The sequence below is a fragment of the Mercenaria mercenaria genome, unplaced genomic scaffold, assembly GCF_021730395.1.
Source record: "Mercenaria mercenaria strain notata unplaced genomic scaffold, MADL_Memer_1 contig_2784, whole genome shotgun sequence".
NCBI lineage: Eukaryota > Metazoa > Mollusca > Bivalvia > Venerida > Veneridae > Mercenaria > Mercenaria mercenaria.
Window position 1 is genome coordinate 39,181 of NW_026460862.1, and position 21,843 is coordinate 61,023.

At 36.0% G+C, this 21,843-nt stretch overlaps 1 protein-coding gene across 1 annotated transcript; it reads right to left on the reverse strand.

The window, feature by feature from the left end:
- Window positions 1-5,159: 5,159 nt before the first annotated feature.
- On the reverse strand, window positions 5,160-20,934 carry LOC123551900 (uncharacterized; the record flags this gene model as incomplete). Its single annotated transcript, XM_053533450.1, is given in 12 exon segments — window positions 5,160-7,049; window positions 7,236-7,340; window positions 7,664-8,080; window positions 8,675-8,761; window positions 9,362-9,475; window positions 10,285-10,333; window positions 11,022-11,131; window positions 12,627-12,686; window positions 12,946-13,230; window positions 15,569-15,682; window positions 17,038-17,209; window positions 17,791-20,934. Coding segments are annotated over 12 exon segments (4,854 nt in total), but the record flags the coding sequence as incomplete, so codon positions are not given.
- Window positions 20,935-21,843: the final 909 nt, after the last annotated feature.

Below are 21,843 nucleotides of genomic sequence, written 5' to 3' on the forward strand. Positions count from 1 at the left end.
TATATATAAAACCATTTAACCTCCCGGGTGGGGCCATATTTGACCCTAGGGGATAATTTGAACAATCTTGGTAGAGGACCACTAGATAATGCTACACACCAACACCAAATATCAAAGCCCTAGGCCATGTGGTTTTGTACAAAAAGATTTACAATTTCTTTCCCTTTATAAGTCTATAGGAACCGTGAGACTCCCGGGGCGGGGCCATATTTAAATCTAGGGGGATAATTTGAACAATCTTGGTAGAGGACCACTAGATGCTGCTACATACCAAATATCAAAGCCCTAGATCATATGGTTTTGGACAAGAAAATTTTCAAAGTTTTCCCTATATAAGTCTACATTAAACATGTGGTCGCAGGGCGGGGCCATATTTGACTATCGGGGGATAACTTGAACAGTCTTTGTAGAGGACCACTAGATGATGCTACATACCAATTATCAAAGCCCTAGGCCCTGTGGTTTTGGACAAGAAGATTTTTTTTCTTTCGACAGCCATGGCAACTAGCATTCTGTATGGAATTCAATTATTTGAACAATTTTCAAAGAAAACCCTCCAAGAAACATCACTGTGAAGTTTCATCAAAATTGGCCTGGTGGTTTAGGAGGAGATGTTGTTTAAAGGAAAGTGTGGAGGGACGGACGACGTACGTCGGACGGACAGACGCTGGACGGTGAGCGATCACAATAGCTCACTCTGAGCACTTTGTGCTCAGGTGAGCTAAAACAAGAAAGTAGGTCAGTAGGTCAAGGTCACAGTCAAGCGCCTCCTTATTACTTGGGGTTATCAGGTAATTATAACTAAACAGTCTAGGAAATATGATCAGATAATTTTTGAAGTATATATTCCTGTATAACTCATATAAGAAGTGAACTCCGGGGCGGGGCCTCTTTTCATCCCAGGGGCATGATTTGAACAATCTTGTTAGAGAACCACTATACAATGCTACAACCCCAAGGGCATGGCCTTTTTCCCCCTTAGGGGCATAATTTGAACCATTTTCGTAGAGGACCACTAGGCAATTCAACATACCAAATATCAAAAGCCTAGGCCTTGCAGTTTCAGACTAGAAGATTTATAAAGTTTTTTTCTTATGTAAGTCTATGTAAAACTTGGGACCCCAAGGGTGAGGCCTCTTTTCACCTTAGGGACATAATTTCAATAATCTTGGTAGAGGACCAATAGGCAATGCAACATACCAAATGTTAAAAGCCTAGGCTTTGCAGTTCCAGACAAGAAGATTTTTTTTCTATATAAGTCTATGTAAAACTTGGGACACATCGGGCGGGTCTTCTTTTCATCCCAGGGTAATAATTTGAACAATCTTAGTAAAGGACTACAAGGCAATGCTACATGCCAAATATCAAAGGCCTAAATCTTGTGGTTTCAGACAAGAAGATTTTTTAAGTTTTTTCCTTTTTAAGTATATGGAAAACTTGGGACGCCCGAGGCAGGGCCTCTTTTCACCCCAGGGGCATAATTGAAACAATCTGTTTAGAGGACCATTAGATGGCGTCACACACCAGATATCGAGGCTCTACGCTTTGCGAGTTTTGGACAAGAAGATTTTTTTAAGTTTTTCATTTCGGTTGCCATGGCAACCAGAGTTCTGCGTGGAGCTCAAATCTTTGAATATTGTTGAAAGGGGGCCACCCAAAGATCAGTCACATGAAGTTTGGTATAAATCTTCCCGGTGCTTTTCAAGATGAAGAGTTTTTTAGAAATCGTTGACGGACGCACGACAGACGACGCACGACGGACATAAAGCGGTCACAAAAGCTCACCATGAGCCTTTGGCTCAGGTGTGCTAAAAATAAAATAAAATTTTATAATCAGCAAATAGAAGCCTAAAATACTTAAGGTGATAACCAATCACTTACTTCGGTTAAAGACATTCATAAAAGGGAAGTAGCAAAACCTGCTAAAAGCTATTTCCTGATTAAAATACAGATTACCGCTTTAAGGTGCCACACACCTTTATGCATTGATAAGTGTTTACACTCTACTAATTTTGATTAAAACCTGGAAAACGGCCTTGCGCTTTTAAAAATATATAATGACAAAAAAAAAAAATTTCAATTCAATTCACAAAAGGTATAACATTGTAATTGGTTATTCAATAATGCATATAGAATTAACACAGATTTTTGCATTTTAATAAGTCTCACAGAAAATGGTTTCATCGAATGTTATAAAATGACCCTGGTGATTTATAATTGTAATAATACAATAACTGTTATTCGTGTATCATAGATAAAAATGCCCGCCCGCTTAGCTCAATAGGGAGAGCGCTTATCTACAGATCGCGGGGTCGCGAGTTCGAGCCATGGGCGAGGCGTATGTTCTCCGTGACATTCTCCGTGACAATTTGATAAAATACATTGTATCTCAAATCATTCGTCATCCACCGCTGATTCATGTGGAAAAGTTGGCAGTTACTTGCGGAGAACAGGTTTGTACTGGTACAGAATCCAGGAACACTGGTTAGGTTAACTGCCACAATACTGTTGAAAAACGGTGTTAAACCCAAAACAAACAAACAAACTGATAAATGTATAAGCTGTAGAATTAGTCCAACTCTTGGAAATAATGGATGAATGCAATCTTATTCAAGAGGGTCGTGAGAACCCTATTTCGCTCACCTGTTAAACTTGGCCTTGGAATCATCAAGATAAACGTTCTGAACAAGTTCCATGAAGATAGGGTCATAAATGTGGCCTCAAGAAACAACTTAATAAACATAGAATGAAAACGATTTTCAATTCACAAAAGGTACAAGAGATAATTTGTTATTCAAAAATGCATAAAAAATGTACACAGATTTTTGCATTACAATACTATTCTGTGTTTCATTTAGCTTGCACTAAAAATCTTTTTTTTAAAATAAATGTTATCTATTGAAAGATTTCTCACCTTCTAGATAAGAATTTAAGTCATTTATTCCTTACTATGTCAAAACTCTCAAAAAATATTTTAACCATTCTAAATTTATATACCCAATATCAATCAAATATCTTTATTACCCTTGCTTTTACAGTTATTTCCACAATTTTCCAAAATAAAACATTTATAAAGTGGCATTCAAGGACACTACTTCAGTAGACAACATTGTTAAATGCTATTATCATATACCTCACTATAAATATTTTTTTAAAAAGCCGTTTAAAACGATCATTACGGTCGCCATTGATGGATCCATAATGGCGCAGTGTGCCTTATGCGCCATAATCGTAAAATTATAACTGGAACGTCGGCGCATTCTGACGTTAGAATTATGAAGCAACGTCTTTATGGCAGTGAAAGTGCTGAATCATTTTCAGATCAAACGTCATATTATGAATGCATTGTTGATAGAAAAAGGCAATACAAATGATACTTTTAAGTTTGCTGAAAATATGTACGATGAAAATAGAAAAATATATATCAGGCAAAAGGTCAATAAAAGACTGGTTGTGCTTTCTAGCCATAATGGCAGATCTAGTTTCAAAATGATCATCGGGCTAAAGTCCTCAGGCAATTATGGCCTCAGGCAATTATGGCACTGCACTAAGTGTGCCATTATGGCAAGAAGGAACGACTAAATCGTTAAAGACACTGATTCTGCTATGCGAGGTATGTGGCCTACGGGGATGATACGGTCTGCGTACTGACGGTAAGGGCCAATATACAAGACTGGACCATTGATAGATTATAAGGATCTTACATGCCTGCCTGTGTAAGACAGGGTTTTCCCTACCCGAGGGACAGTGTGGAATGGAAAACCGAGCGTTAGCGAGGTTTTTTATCCATGCTGTCCCGAGGGTAGGGAAAACAGCTGTCTTACACAGACAGACATGTTATCATTTTTCTTGCCTATCATGTTCAAAATAGATCGTGGAGACAAATAGGTTTGGGTATTTCCCGACATTATTTATAAAGTTTATGACGTCACAATGGTACCAGTACTATGTGACGTCACCTTAGTGCACGCTATTTTAGACAAGGTTTTTCCCTAGGGAAAGACAGGAATATCTATCCCCGGCGCGTGCTCCGATAAATGTATACTTTCCCCGCTAGGTAGGCAAGAATATAAGGATCTTACATGCCTGCCTGTGTAAGACGGGGTTTTCCCTACCCGAGGGACAGTGTGGAATGGAAAACCGAGCGTTAGTGAGGTTTTTTATCCATGCTGTCCCGAGGGTAGGGAAAACAGCTGTCTTACACAAGCAGGCATGTTAGATCATTTTTCTTGCCTATCATGTTCAAAATAGATCGTGGAGACAAATAGGTTTGGGTATTTCCTGACATTATTTATAAAGTTTATGACGTCACAATGGTACCAGTACTATGTGACATCACCTTAGTGCACGCTATTTTAGACAAGGTTTTTCCCTAGGGAAAGACAGGAATATCTATCCCAGGCGCGTGCTCGGATAAATGTATACTTTCCCCGCTAGGTAGGCAAGAATAGCTGCTCTTTATCATAATAAGCTACTGTGTAGCTACTGTGCAGTACATAGATTGCACGTGATATTTCTCACCTTTATAGCAAACCAGTTCTCATCTTTATAACGAAACTAGAAAATAATAAAAGTGAGGAACAACACGTCAAACACCGAGTCAAGTTTAACTAATTTTAATCTACCGGTTTCGGTTATTTACCATAACCTTCATCAGGATATCTTTATAACGAGTTTAGATTTATAACGAGTTTAGAAAGCCTGATTAAATTAGGGCTAAACAAGCAAAGTGATAAGATACAACGGTATCATTATTGTTGGATTTTTATTAAAATAAAAGAAAATGCATTCAGGCACCTTTTATAAATAATAAATCATGTGTATTTTTGAACAGTGATATCTCTTTATTGCTTGATTTTATCATAAAAAACAAACAAAATGTATTTAGGCCACACACTGGGAACTATATATTCCCAAATCACAGTTCTTATACTATAATCATATTTGTTCTGGTTTTATTTTGTTACTAAGATAAAAAGATCAGCATGATTAAAAAAATACTTGTCATTTCTGTTACTCAGTTTTAAATAATTATCTTATTTTTTTTATAAAATAAAGGTAAAGTTTTCTAAAAGGGTGAGAATTACTTTGCTGTAAGAGTTATAATTTAATTGGTCAGGACATTACACAACATGACTGAGCAATTACAACTAGATAGATAGATAGATAGATTTTATTTAGTAAAAGTGTACACATATCAATTATAAAACATGGCAATAAAACAGATGCATGATATATAACAACAATATGGTGGCAAGCAGACTAATACAATCATACATATATTCTAAACCATGAAATGCACACCAATACCAGGGATAACACAAAAAGAGATACAAAAGTTCCCCTTATTTCCATTGTGGTCCCTGTTATTGGCGGCATGACACAGAAAGTCATGTATTTGTTTTAACAATAAATTGCATATTAAACCTTTAAATCAAATGTATCACAGATAATTTAGTTTTAAGTATTATCACAGTATTTAATGTCACATATTACTATCACAGTATTTTAGTATTAGACACCTAGAGGTCAGTATTAAAACACAGAAATATAGCATGCACAACATAAAAGTGACTACATAAAAGGTTCCATGTGCACCGTCGTATGAACACATCTGCGGATGTCTTTAAATTGTTTTTTTTTTTTTTTTGTACTTTTAGCATATGTAAATGTTGAGTTCTGCTCAACCCGGGGCTAGAGGGCGTGGACGGTAGCAAGCATTTCCACTACCGTCCATGAACAGGCTCAATCAAACCGAGCCTGCATTATTTTCGTTTTTGTTGTGTTGAGCGACCTGTGGAGTTTCCACTTTTTCTATTTTAATGGAGTTTCTTCCATTGTAAATACTGTAATATATCAAAAATTGAACTTTTTCATACTTTTTTTGTGAATGGATTGCTATAAAACTTCCAGAATATTTAAGCTAGCATGAAAACAGCCTTTCCATGCAAAGATCATTTTATACAATTTCAATTATTATAATAAATTTTTCGAAATTGTGACTTTGCCTGATTTTTGCAGTGGGAAAATTACATTGTAGAAATAAAAGTGACATATTTAAAGACGCCATTTTTCAAAGATCCTACCCCCACCTTCAAAGAACTTTAGAACGATGTGTATTTTATATCCTGGTCTTGCCAAATAAAGCTGAAATTTATGAAAAACCTGTTATGGATTAGGTGGATCAAACAGCAGATGGGATTAAGTGAATGAGTGTGCGTGCGTGCGTGCGTGCGTGCGTGCGTGCATGCGTGTGTGTGTGTTCGGGTTAAACGTCTTTTTCAACATTTTTTCAGTCATATAAACGACGGTGTCTACTTGTAGCAGTGAGCACACTGCCCAACTTTATAGTGCTGCCTCACTGGAATATCTCGCCGAAGACACGTGACATGATACCCCACCCAGTCACATAATACTGACACCGGGCTGACCAGTCCTAGTACTATCATCTTAATGCTGAGCGCCAAGCGAGGAAGCTACTAGTACCATTTTTTACGTCTTTGGTATGACGCGGCCAGGGACCGAACCCACGACCTCCCGCGCTCGAAGCGGACGCTCTACCATTAGGGTACCGAACTCAATGATATAGAAACTCTCATTGAGATCCAGTTTTTTCTTGGCATATGCTTTGACTTGTATCAAGAGTTCCATAGATGAAAATTATTTCCTATTTATTCATTTAAATAATATCCATTCCAAAATTGGCCAGAACATGTCCGAGGAGCTGCGCTTTCTGCTGTTAAAATCTAGAAAGTAGAAATGGTATTTGAAAACTTTCCAGACTCAGTTATTTAGGTCATATTGTCAGACGAGACACATGTAATGGTGAACACATATTCTCGTTTCTCTTCTTCAGGACATGAATGTCTTCACTGTTCCCTTAATCCTCTTTCTGCATATAGGACATCTCTGTAGTCGTGCTGCACAGGTATCACAGCATACTAAATGACCACACGGCAATAAGGTCGTGTTGACTGCCCGCTCCATACATATTTTGCAAGTCTGCATTTCTCTTAACTTTTCATTTTCTGCCTTCAGTGATTTTGCATCTAGAAAAATTAAAAATATAGTATGAAATATCAAATAAACCTAAAATTTGTAAAGTGGCAAACTTATGTATTTCCATCAATAATTAAATGTTAAGACTTTTCATATGCTATTTTCATAGTTATTTTCTTTAATATGATGAAGTGGCCTAGTATTTTTATCTGCAGGGAACAGTTATATAAGCATACCGAAATCTCCGCCTGTAGCACCGTTTGTCTCGGATTTTGCCCCAGCTTTATTTTTTGCCTTTTTCTTTGCATTCTTCTTCTTGGTAGTTTTTGCAGTAGCTGCATCTGAGACAGACCATTTTCCCAAATTAATACAACTTGTCACGCGTTTTACTTTCGTTAAAAAATTCTTGTATCCAGTATGTAATACACTAGTTTAAAATGTTTTTAGTAATGTACGACAATAGCAAAAAGAAGAAAATAACATTTCTATAATTATCTTAGGGTAACAACTGTCTTCGACAATAGTCATTCAACTTCAATCATCCTTTTTATACTTCTGAAAAAGTTATGTGTTTTGAATAATATTTAGAATGATTTTCAAAATTATCAATTGTTAAGAACTACAGATTAAAATTTATAATTGAAACTCCTGATAAATGACATACCTTCTTTGGCTGTGGACTTTGACTCCTCACTGGCATCACCTGATGCTCCAGACTGCTTCTCTATGCTTGTTCTACTAGCTGAATTAGAGCTGGAACTATTTCCTGAACCAGTATGATGGTTCTGAGATGCCGATGAGTTTCCTCCTGCTGTAACAGAAGCTGAAGTGGCAGACTGTTGGACCTCGGCTGCAATAGAAGCTGATGATGAACTCACAGTAGATGTAGCGGTACCAGCACTGACTATGGTGGTTGCAGTAGATATGCTTGAAGTCGTGTTCACAATAGAAGTTCCTATACTGGTTCCTGTGTGTACAATTGAAGATGGGATACTGGTTCCTGTATTTACAACAGAGGAAGGAGTGCTAGTTCCTACTAAAGAAGTTGCTGTAGAAGTAGGTGGAGGTCGAATGCCTAATTCTGAAATTTAAAAAAAATACACTTAAAGATAATCGTGTTATCATGTTATGACTAACTTGTTTTCTTCAATGTTGAGTTTAAATTAACTGTTATATTTAAAAATATATAATAAGAAAATTCAGTGATGAAAATATAATGGACTGCCTAATTTTATTTACAATGTATGCATTTCAAAAGTTCTGAAATACATCCAAGTTGCCAACTTTTCTCATTTGAAAATATGTGTTGTTTGTGTTTTGTTGGGTTCAATCCAAACTTAGTATTACAATTTAGGGCAAATGACTTTCCAGCTTTAACTTGATATCTGTTTATAAACAGTGAATTAATATCAGCCTGCTGAATAGTTTACTCCCATAAGAAGTATTTGATCACAGTTAGATTTAAACCAATAATAGTGACTCAGTCAGCAAATATTACCATTGGGCCAATGCCCTCCATTTAAATATATCAAGACGGCGTCACAGAGCAGTCTACATCAAAATGATTATGATGCTCAAAGATTCTAAATGCTCCGTTAGAAGATTTTAATTCATCAAGTCCTTGCAGCTAGGACCAGTCATTCCATACAGTGTCAAAAGTTATACAGTAACTTACCTGTATTGCTTGAATTACCAGTTAATCTCCTCTCTTCATCGTCCAGTAACCAGGTTAGAACTTGTTGGGTAGTGACCATTGATGATCCTGTAGTCAGAAACAACATAAACCTGTAAACATATCTTGTGCTCATCTTTGAACTAGAGATTGTTTTTCAAGAGTTCACGGTAAAGGAGAAGTAACACATACATCACAGAAATCGACAAATCAATGGTCATAACCCCACTGAAAATCATTATCCCAGAGCATGCCGATGATATGCACAACGACTTGGAATAGATTTGTGGACAATGTAAATTACGACAAATCAAGGGCCATCTCATTTGAAAATCTCTGAAATGCAACATGCTGATGACACGCACAACTATGTTTGGCAGAAGTTTTGTGTAAATCCGTCGTATGGTGTCAGACGAGTTGCGTGGACACACTTTGTGGCAGACAGACGGACCGCACCAAAACAATATGTCTCCGCACAAATTTTTGGCGGGAGACATAATAATCTATCCCTTAGTTACTGAATTCGCAGTCATCTTTTTAATAACCACAATTTAAAAGAATCTGTAGATAACAATTACGAACAAGAGTATCAAATAATAGCACATTTGCCTTTTTGCTTACTTTTATATTTCATCATATTGATACACTCAATGATTAAAATGCTTTAAATGCAAGAAATGTAAGACAAACCTGTTTGTCGTCTAACAGCTAAGATCGCCTCTTTTGTTCGATCTACAGAGTAGCCCATCTCCCGCATAACAGCGGCAGCTTCAGTTGTCATTGGATCAGGAGGATTACGATTCTCTACAATATCAACACATATTGTTGCCATTAATCTATTGACATTGATCAAAACCATTTGGAACTGAACTTCGACATTTTGTGACTTCACTTAAGGATGACTACCCGTAATAGGCCTCAATTTCACCTAAAGCGTACATACAACTTGATAATGTAAGCTTTGAAAATGCAAAACGATAGAAATCTGGTGCATATTGACAAGTTATATAGCGACAGAAGTTCTCAAAAATTTCTTTTAGATTACCTCCCCTGATAATTTTGGTTTTTCATGAGTTATCTTCCCTGAAAACTAGAAAATAATATTTTTCTCCTTTTTCCTACGGGGAATTTTAGATTTCTTCTTGATATCTGTATCAGAATCATATAATGCAGCTTTCTACCGCAAAATTTTCTCGAAACTCAAGTTCAGATTCTCATAATCAAAGAAATTATATATTTCCCATAGGGATCAATGTTAACTTCTATACCGATTATCCCCCCCCCCCCCCCCCCCCCCCAAAATGATAAAATTTAAAAAATCTCTCGGTGAAACATCTTTAAAGTGACCAAATTTTATTTAAATATTACCATCCAGTTACAAGATATGAAATATGGCTATTGCACCATGTTATCCTTAACTTAAGAAATATTCTCTTATTTTGCAATATGTAAGATGCGAACATATTTTCTTAAATGCTCCTAAATTGTTTCATAAGTAAAAAGCTCAAATTGTTTCACTATCAAGAGGAGAAATGAAACAATAATTTCAAAATTGGACTACACGGTTCAATATACTCTTGGAGTATCTATTTAAAATAAATAATACCACATACCATCTCGTCTCTGTGCAATCTCTATTTGTTGTCGTTGTTGCTCAGCCATCTGCAAAACAAGTGAAATTTGCAAAATGTTCTGAACTGTTTTAAACATAGAGCGCATGAATTTTAATGACTATAAATATTCTGCAAAATACTGTCAGTATGTCTGAAGTCATTTGTCCGTCATCTTTGATAAACAGGAGAAAGTTGTCAGTTAACAGCCAATAACAAATCCGTATTTGTATGGATTGAAAGTTTTTATTTTCTGAACAATATCCCTCTTAATATAACTAAATATTCTTTCAAGCCAGGCTTCTCCATTGTTGGGTTATGGGTGGTTCTCTATTGAAAAGCCATTACTAATAAAGGTATAGAAACTCTCACTTAAACATTTGAGTGTTGTATAAATTTCAGTTTTTTACTACCCTGCAGACCTAAAATCATCTTAAACATTTTAAAATTCCTAAATTTTAACAATAACCTAATTAAGTATCCCACTGACATATTGCAGGTTTGCGTGTGTAACCTATCCAGAGGACTTTTTTAAACAATATTTCCTTTCAACTCGAATAAGGTTTAAGCCAACAAAGTAATGTGTTTCATTTAAAATCCTTCTGCATTGCCAAAAGAAAAAATAACACAATTTAAAAACTTTTATTTCAATATATTTGGATTAAGACGTATCGTCCAATCCCTCCAATCTGATTCGCGTTATTTCTACAGCACAAGAAATGCACTACTTCTAAACTTACATGTTCTTGATGCCGTCTCTGTACTGCAGCCACATATCTCTCTCCTTTCAATTTGTTGACATATTCACAACGCGGGAACCATCTTGTATGTTCCAACATGGGATCATCACCTGTTAAACATGAATCGTTGAGAATACAAAACAGTATCTGACACATTATCGTAACTATTTTTACTATTGTGACTAACGGAATTATAGCCAGAACACCCAATTCAAATTGAAGTAACTGCCTAATATTTAGGTATGTACAGATATGGAAGTTTTTGTTAATTTGAAAAATAAGGGAACATAAAAACTGTTTTGATAAAGCAAAAATTTTGAAAAATATCTAGATATTTTGTTTCTGACCAAATCCTTCAAAAATAGTTTGCTGTGTTCTGACCCGACATCTTAGAGTTGGGTAGAGTTGGGTAGAAAAGGTGACTTTGATAATTTCTCTTACAGTCAATACAAATCTAGTTAAAATACTTACAGAGCAAAATTTAATTGACATTTTATTCGAGGTTATGTAGAGATAATTCTTACAGTTTTTGCATGACTCGAACGACTATTTCTGTAATTATGACTGAAGGAAAAGGAATAAGATATTACACTTTTAAACATTAAACAAAATCTGTCAATTTTCCAGGTGGGGCAGAGCAAACAAATTTATTTATTTTGTGTTTGTATGAAACGGAAACAACTTCTGTTATTTCAGATCTGCCATGGATCCTCAAGATGTGATGTATTCTCGATCATGGTTCAGTGAGTGTGGATGTAGTGTTGGATATGTTTATTAACACGTGATGTATCCTAGCCTGTAGTTCATTTAGATATTATGTAACCTTAGCCAGGTTCATTTAGATGTAATGTAGCATTTCGCATGGTGTATAATAATATTTGGTGTAGCCTTCGTCGTTATTTATCATGATATGATGTAGACTTGGCTATAGTATATTAAGTTTTGGGCAGCCTTGGCCATGATTCATTAAGATGTAACGCAGCCGTCGTCATAATACATTAAGATTTGGTGTAGTCTTGGTCATGATTCATTAAGATGTGATGTAGCATTGGCCGTTGGTACAGCTTTGGCCATGATTTTCTAAGATGTAACTGTATCCTTGGTCATGGTTCATCATGATGAAGCCTTGGCCGTAGAACAATTAGATTTGGTGTGACCATGGCCTTGATTCATTAAGATGTAATGTAACCCTGGCCATGGTTTATAAGATGTAATATATCAGTTATTATTTCCCATTTCTACACATTTTATTCGATTGTGTATTTCGAGGAATATACTCACACCACTTTATCAATTTAACAGGCAGAAAATATCAATTGTTTTTTCTCTAAATTATTGAAAAACGGAAAGACAAATGATTGTTTCAATTGTACATTATTCTAACAAAAGGATTTTAAAAACATATCACGTAGTGTACTTTCAAGGACACGTGTCTATATCCACACTTACTGCTCTAGATATTTCATGATCTGTCTCATGACAGACAGAGAGACAGACACAGACAAAGAAAAGTATCCTGTTTTGTTACTCTGCTCTAAGACGGACAGTATTAGATACATTATTCATCAAAAAGTGAATGAAACAAAGTCTTATCATGCAACCTACCTGGTTCCCAGTTCCGCAGACCCCCACCACAACAATAGCAGCGAGTGAAATCTGCAACACCTGTAAAATACACGACAGTTTATTGTTACTAAAATATATCCTGATACACGTTCATGGTTGTTTCTTTTGTTTTACGTTCTGCTACAACTGTTTCCAGTATGTCAGTGAAAGTACAACAACCTTACATGTCAAAAGCTTAATCTGGCAAGTTATCTCACTAATTAATGCAAGTGTAATTTTCTTATTTTGCACATTAAGTCTCTCTCACCAGATAACAGATACAAAACCATAAGTTTTTTCTTAAACGAAAGATACCCACCAACATAGAAGAAACCTGCTTCTGACATCTGTCTCGGAGTTTGATCCAGGTAATCTGGCCATCCTTGGTATGAGCTAACTCTAGAATCTATATTGACATAATCTGGATGTTTAGGATTATCTACCACCACTGTTATTGTAGGGTCTGTTCTTCCTCCAGCACCAGGTGCTGGGTTAGTTTGCCGTGCTTCAGTAGACGTTGATGTAGCATTGCTTTGTTGAAAACCTTCTGTTGCTCTTGAAACAGACGTTAGTGCACCTGTGTTTGAGCCAGCTGTTCTCAAACCTAACAAAATAAAATATTTCTCCATCAGTATTTTGATTTACTTTCACTAGGATTTTTTAATGTTTCAAACAGTATGTCAAGCTTCCTGAATCAAAGATAAATTTCATTTAGAATGAAAACTGATCTAATAAAGGAAAGATATTTATGTTTTCATTTCTATTTAAACATAAACATGATTTCAATCACGATTGTTTATCAAAAATATTTGCCTTTTGTAATTTCAGTCTGGTCTGTACACAGTTATTTCTGTTTAAATATAGTTACAAAGTCAACTTGGAATGTGAAATGTCAGTAAACAGACTATATAAATCTGTCGTTTGTTTTTGTTAGATACTAGCACTGTCAGGGATTGGTGATATCATTCCTTTGTAACTAAATACAAGAATGAAAAATCTTTAACAGGAAAAGAGAAAAAGATATCTTTGGTATTTATCTTAATCTCTTTTACATGAGGAAATGCAATAGGCATTGGAAAGTATCCAGTTACTAACCTAGAGTGCAAAATATAAGAAAAATATCTAACTGAATTTCTCCATATCTATGCTTACTTCCGTTATAGTTATGAAGAGGGAATTGGGGATTTCTGTCTTGCATTTTGTAAGATCACGATATAAACAATGCATCATTGTTAGATATATAACAGTGCACCATTGTTGGATATAAACAATACATCATTGCGGCGGCAGTATGATCTTTTCAAGATTTTAAATATAATTATGTATATCAGTGAAATTTAAAAAAAAAGTATAAAACAAGCAGAATCACAATTTTGATAAAAGCATCTTTTAGATTATTTTTTACATTTTTCTTGGAAATGTTGCTTCGATGCTAAAGGTAGATACATGAAAGTGTTATAACAAACCTCAACGAAAAAGCCAAAATTCAAACTTGTTTTCAGTGTCAAAAACGGCCGAAATTTACAATGGAAAATACGCCCACCTAAATCCTTGTTAAATGAGCAATTCAAAATAAACAAAGATTTTCGAGATCATGACATTGCACCTTAAAGCGTGACCTTGACCTTTAACCTAGTGACTGGGTTGTATATTCTGCATGTCGTCTGAATAAGGTTAACAGTTTATGCTAGATTTATGAAAACATTTTCAGCAGTTAAGAAAATAAAACTGAGACAAGTTAAAGGTATTTGATCATTGAAATTAAAGTATGACTTTGAATTGCACACAATGACATGGGTGTTTACACTCTGTGCATCGTTTTTATGATGTACACTACTGATGCTTGTTTTATAAAAATATTCTGTGGGGTTTAGTCGATATGGCGCTGACAAAGGGGTCATGAAATTTAGCTTCTTAACTTGTGACCTTCACATGTTACCCTGACTTTAAAAGACCTAGTGACCTGATTTGTGTGCTCTGTATGTCTTCTTGGCAAGGTAAAATATTGATTTCAATTTTATGTTAATCTTTCGGTGGTTAAGAGGATATAGAGAAGACAAAGTTAAGCTATTTGATTTCTGACCTTTTAGTTTGACCTTGACATTTGACTTAATGACTTTGATCTTACACCGTGCACATCGTCTTGATTAAGTTAGCAACTGACTGATCCTAGTTACATGAAAATAATCCAAGTAGTTTAGACGTTATGAAGCTGAGACAAGGCTGAGAGTTAAGCTAAAGTCTTCTGAGTGGTAAAACAGATATGGAACGGCAAGAATTTAAGCTTATTGGTCTTCGACTTTCAAATGTGACATGTGCCTTGGACCTAGTGACCTGGGTTGTTCCTCTGCAAATCTTCTTGGTGAGCTGAATAACTGATGTTAGATTTATGAACACCAGTCAAGTGGTTTTAGACAATATAAAGTGGACACAAGAGCTTTTTAATCTTAAGAGTTCCAATCGTGACTTTGACTTTCGGCCCATTGATCTGGGTTGTCGTTTTTGTGATATAAATTTCATGAAAATTATCCTAGCGGATGATGGAATATTGAGGTGGACATAAGTTAATCTATTCGACCTTTTACCTCAAAATCTAAGTTTGACTTTTCACATGCCTTAATGATGTTAACAACTGATGCCAGATCAATAAAAATCTTTCCAGTGGTTAAGAGGACATGAAGTGTACACGATTGACGGACGGATGGACCAACGGACAGGCGTGACTCCAACATAGCCACCCATATACTATCTTGGAGTATAATGATTATACAAATAATGTAACAAATATACTTTCAGTCAAAAAAGTAAAGATTGGTAGGTTTTTGTAAAGGCTGATAGGTTTCTGTAAAGATTGATAGGTTACTGAATATCATCATGTCACCACTTGACGAAAACTTCACCTTATTCAGCCAATACACTAATCATGAAGATCATGAAATTACCTGAAAAAGCACCGGCTCCCACTGGGCCACCTAGTATTGAGGAGGGGCGGGTACTTGGTAGTCGACTCCCTGTACCTAAAGACGAGGAGCCACTGTTCAAAGGATCAATGCCAACTGTAAATAAAATGAACAAATGGAAAGACATATATATTGTCTTTTACCACAGTAACCATTACAAGTTTTAGAATATATTTTATTTTTGTAAATTACGTATGCAATGCGGTCCATAACAACTACGTCTTCATAATGTCAACTTTTGTGATTAAAAATTACTGTATTATCTGAAAAATAAAATGAAGATATCCATCTCGGTTAACGTAAAAATACATTTAACTGAAACATGTACAAGATGTTTTTGTCATTTATTCTCTGCAATTTATTTATAGGTGGATTAAATTATGTCTTATCGAGTTATCAAAGTTAATGCTAATGGCTGACTAAGATATCTTTCAAGATAGGTCAACTAAAACTCTACAGTAATTGCTGTGATTTGCAGAGTAGGTAGACTATGTTTTTGGAGGGTGGCATTCCCTGTTGAATAGTCATTTTTGCTTTTTTCCACTTCTGCAAACACCCCACCACTTACTCTACCTTTTAACAATTTTGTTAATACAATAACAGCTGTTAACACAATAACAGTTGAGTAAAAGTGGCCTGTTCTGACTATTACCTCTAGCACCGTCTTCCCTTGTTTTTGTTGAGTTTACCAACACGAATATAGGTCATATGGCGACTTTCCAGCTTTTGAATGTGGAGCGACATTTCTTTCATGTTGCTGCCATCAGACTTGAATATGAGTGCCCTATACTTAACCTATTACTTCTACCACCATTAGCGGGATTGTTTCGTCTTGGTGTTAATTTAGTTCAGTGAGTGCCCTTTATTTACCATTACTTCTAGAGTCTGTAGCAACATACATTCTTCTTGCCTTTGGTGATAAGATTTTAGAGTAAGATTGCCCTTTACTTACTATTAGTTCTAGCAAATGTAGCGACATGTTTCTTCTTCGTTTAATGATAGTCGAGTATGAGCGGCCTTTACTTATAGCCTCTTACCTCTTGCACCTATAGGTATTGTTTCGTCTTGTTGCTAAGGTAGTTGAGTGTACTTGTTTCTAGTACCTGTTCGGTTCTTTTTTGTTCTGTGATATAGTTCAGTAAGTGTTTCCTCCTCATGCTGTGTCTTTCTTTTGTTGGGTTAGAGTTAAATTGACATATTTCATATGTCATATGGCGACTTTTCATCCTTTGATGATGGAGGAAGACCCGTAGTGCCCCTCCGGGTATTGTTTCAGATATGGGCGAGTAGCTTTGTAGAACCACTGACCTTCTGTAAGCCCTATATCTTAAGGGAGGTTTCGAACCCACATTGGTGAGGAGAAAATGATTAGAAGTCAGCAACCTTAACCACATGGCCACAGAGTCTTCTCATCGTGTTAATGATAGCTGAAAATTGTGCTTTGTACTTACCATTACTTATAGCACCTGTAGCAACATTGTTTCTTCTTGGTGCTATTATAGTGGAATAAGAGTACCCTGTCCGCCCAAGGGCTCGCTGTGTACGCGGCTGAGACAATGCCAGCAGGGAACGATCTCTACTCTCTGGATCTTCTGTTGGCTGATGTGAAATGCTTTCTCCTCCCTTAAGAAATACATATAATTTGTAATTCGTTTGCATTACAGTAGTTTCGAAACTGACATGAATTAAAGCAATTTTCTACCAAGACTCATTTCTGAAGCCTTTCATTAGTATACAAACAGGACGAAGTCAAAAAAGGCACTGGATTATTGTGTTTAAAAAAGCTGAAGTTAATTTCATTTGTGACTAAATGGCTTGGATGTAACTCGTATTCTATTTAATCCAGGGCTAGTGCAAAACATGTAACAAATGACAAAATGGTTTCTGTTTATCTAATATTGTTATGTATTTACAAATAACTGTCAACTGATTTCAAACAATTATTTTCGCTGAAGATGCACACTGTTAGCATGTCTGCCAAGGTCGGCATTAAATCTCCCGCATTGAGTGTACGCACACATTGATTGTATTAGATATTAAATCTATGGTAAACCTAACCCTAACCTTTAGTCAGTATATAGTTTACTCAATACTTGCGTACATCCAATAGGGGCGATTTAACAGCAAACGGGATATCTGTAAGAGTATTGTCCTCCGCTAATTGAACTAACATACATTAAATTGTACACATAAAGTAAACGTACACTATTGCCAACGCGAGTCTCGGTAATGTTAATTCCTTGGAAACTACTTGAAACTTCTCTCACAGCTGCAGCAACTGTACTCGTAGATGATGATGAAGTGACAGAAGAAGTCACTGCTCTACTTGGAGAAGATCTAGCTGGGGTATCACTATTGTCTCCACAGGTTATTGAAATGTTCATACTTTCTTCCTCCCTGTTATCATGGAAAGGGCAATTTGGTGATTGTCTTCTATGCTCTGCAGAAATGTCATCAAGCATCTCCCAGTCAGAGCGCCGAGCTTCACAGAGATAGCACCTCGTGGACATAGGTCCTTCATTGTGATCATGGTAAAATCCATGTCTAGCAAGAGCCAATGCATTTCCATTTCCCGTGTAATTATGGAACGAAGCCAGTCGAATCCATTCATATTGCATTCGCTCACGAATTGTAGGTGGAGGACCATTATTAAATCTATCAAAGTAAGAATCTAATCCAAATATTGTGAAATTTCTATGCTCAATATGCAATTCTCTAGAGATTTCTTTTGCAAGAAGTTGTCGTTCTACATCTTCAATATTATTTTGTAATACTTTTAATTGTTGAAAGGAGTCAAAACTTAATTTCTCCGACTTTATTTCTTTCAGTAAGCACTCATGAATCTGTTTTGCAGAGCTTTGTCCACAGAATGTGGGGAACTTTGTCGGCTCGAAATCCAATTCAGTGAAGTTTCCAGAATTAAACCCAGAGTCCTGGCAAACAAGTGATACTACTTCTTCCGTTTTGCCCAGTTTATTTTCTTCTCTCTTTGTATGATTATTTCTAGATTTGGTTGATTCAAATCTAGTGCGACACTGTCGGGTGAAATTTCTATATTTGGGATAGGGATTCTGTGTTCTCCTATGTGTTTTGCACAGAACATTTAATTTGTGACAAACTTTGCAATATCTCTTTTTACCATTTTCTTTCCTATCATTAATGGCTGACGGCATATCTAGCGTATCTAGCGATCTTTCATTTGATGACTTGTTACTTCTCTTGGCAAGTCCTTTGAAATGCCTTTTTCTGTTTTGGGCTTTTGGTTTTAATTTGAACCTGTCCTGGCTTACATATGTTCCCGAACAATGTATGACTCTAATATGTTTTTCACACACATTTTTATCAGAAGCTGACTTATGCTGATGACTACATTCTTCATTTCTAGCATTTACCTTAACATTATCATTGGCAGAATAAGACTGTTGCGAATTACTACAACTGTCTATACTGGTAAATGGAACTGTTCCACCCACTTGTGTAGTGCTGCCAGTTTGACTAAAACTTAAACATCTGTTCTCATTTTCTTGTTCAAAACAATTACAGGATTCCCTCTGGCATTTACACAATCGATTTCCAGACATGTTTTTACCTCCTTTCTTGTAAATGTTTCTCCTTCTCAACGAAGATTTTCTTTGTTTACTTGAATAGATTTTTCGAAAAGGTTTCTCTTTGACATCCTCCTTAGCAAATGTAAACATTTCGTCTACTTGGACACTTGTGTGTAACACATTATTTAAACGGATAGGATTTCCTTTATTTTCAGTGCAACTAATTTCTTCTACTTTTTGTTCTACATTTTTACAATCATCTGACATAATGGCATCTGATATTTTGTCAACTTTATTTGTTGAATCTAGTCCAGAACTTCCACTATGTACAATAACTTCAGTAGCTCCAGTTTCCTTTGACAATATGTTTGTTGCAGCTGCGTTTCCATTTCTTTGAGTTTCTGACTTATGGCCTGATGCTCCACTATCAGACGGTAAGCTTTCTATATTTGCTTGACATAACTGATGGTCATCGTGATCCACTACCTGGGATATTTCATCAATGTTTGTGCATGATTCAAAGTTTATTAAGTAACTACCCTCAAAATTACAGGATTCACTGTCATCTGCCTCGAGTATCTCTGCCTTTTCTGCATCTGAAACAGTATTGACTTTTTCAGCTGTATTCCACAGACCTATCTGTTCAACTGCCGAATCATTTTCTTGCAACTCCCCATTTTTGTCATTCTTTTCATTACCTTTCAAATAGTGTTCAGAATATAAAATGACATTTTTCCGATCACTTGCTTGATTCATCTGTTCTTTTTTATCTGTACAATCATCTTTGAATTCATCTTTTCCTGGAACTTGTTTCTCACTGTACTCGTTTATTTCACAGTCCTTTTCTTCATTTTCAGAACATGCATAGTTTTCAAAAGAACTTATCCTGACGTTTAAATGTTTCCTCTCTACTTCGACTTCTTTAGTATATTCATACTCGGATAATCCTTCATCTTCTCTAGAAGTTATGACTGAAGAGCAGATTCGTGTAAGAGGCGCTGTACTGACAGTGTTAAAGGGATATCCAGTTGTGTATGTGTATTGTTCACGGTGAAATAATCTACACCCGTTCTGAACATTGTGTGACCCTTTTGGAAATGTTTCCTCTGTATCATGGATAGACGGGTCTGGTAATTTCAGGTAAGATAGATTTTGCTCCTGATCAAAGTCAGTCATAAGGTTCAGTGATGGTAAGACTTCTGTAGCAACGGTTTTATCAGAACTCTCGCTATCTAACAACAAATCATCGTTTTCAAATAAATCTTCTAGAAATGGAAGAAGTTGAGAAACTTTTCTTTCATTTTCTATTGACTTATTACTGTGTTCACTACAGTCTTCTGTTTCTATTATTTCTTTCTGACTTAAATGTTTTGCCTCATGTGAAAACTTGTATTGCTTAACTCGAGTTGCTGACGTACACCATTCATTCTCTGATCCTGTTGCTGAATTTTCATCTTGCTGCGACTGAGAAACACAGATAACACTACTTACTGTACTTATAATTTCTCTATTTGTGGACAACAAGACCTTACAATTCTCACTTTGCTCAGATACCTTAATATCTTCTGGCTTGGATTCCTTATTCATATTTTGCTTAGTTGCCTCGTTATTACTTTTATTGGAAGATCCATTAACATTTTTCTCGGCTGAATTGTTATCAGTTGGCTTGGACGCCTTATTCAAACTTTTCTTCTGCCTGTTTCTTCTTTTCTGCCTCTGTGATCTAAGTCCATTGCTCGGTATCTGTGTTGTGTGTTCATGCTTGTGACTTGGGACGTCTCTTTTCAGATGACTATAACTGCACAAATAGAAATAACTGTCATATGCCTTAAAATTAATTTGAAACTATGAACCATTAGTTAAATTTATATTTATGACATTTTGACATTTTTTTCATGCTAAAACTGTCCCAAATGAAAGGGGAAATCCTCTTCATAGAACCATTATAATTAGATGTCTCATGACGAAGTTTGACAACAGGACATAATTAATTATTGATCATTTGTACCATATTTAAAATTGATATAGCAAACTATGAAAAGTGGTAATATTTGCAATGCTAATATATAACTAGAGTTGTCGCAAGAGTGACGAATAATACCCCAACAATATGGTCTTGTCACAGAACTAAGCCAATGTCAAAGCTGAACTTGCTTGATCTTTGACCTACTGACCTCAAAATCAATAGAGGTCATCTGCTGGTCATGATCAACCTCCCTATGAAGTTTCAAGATCCTCGGCCCAAGCGTTCTCAAGTTATTGTCCGAAAAAGGTTTGAATGTTCCGAGTCACTCTGACCTTTGACCTTTGGAACTCAAAATCAATACAGGTCATCTGCTTGTCATGACCAGCCTCCCTATTAAGTTTCGTGATCCTAGTCCCAAGCGTTCTGAAGTTATTGTCCGAAAACCGTTTAAATGTTCCGGGTCACTGTGACCTTGACCTGTAACCTACTGATCTCAAAATCTGGTTATAACTAACATGTCTTTCAATTTTTTATGATCCAAGCCCCAAGCGTTCTCAAGTTATCATCCGGAAACCGTTTAACTGTTTCGTGTTATTGTGACCTTGACGTTGACCTTTGACCAACTAGCCTCAAAGTCGAACTTGACCTGTATTTTATCATGTTACACCTGTGTACAAAATTTATGATCCTAAACCCAAGCGTTTTCAAGTTTTATATCCGGAAACGGTTTAACTGCTCCGAGT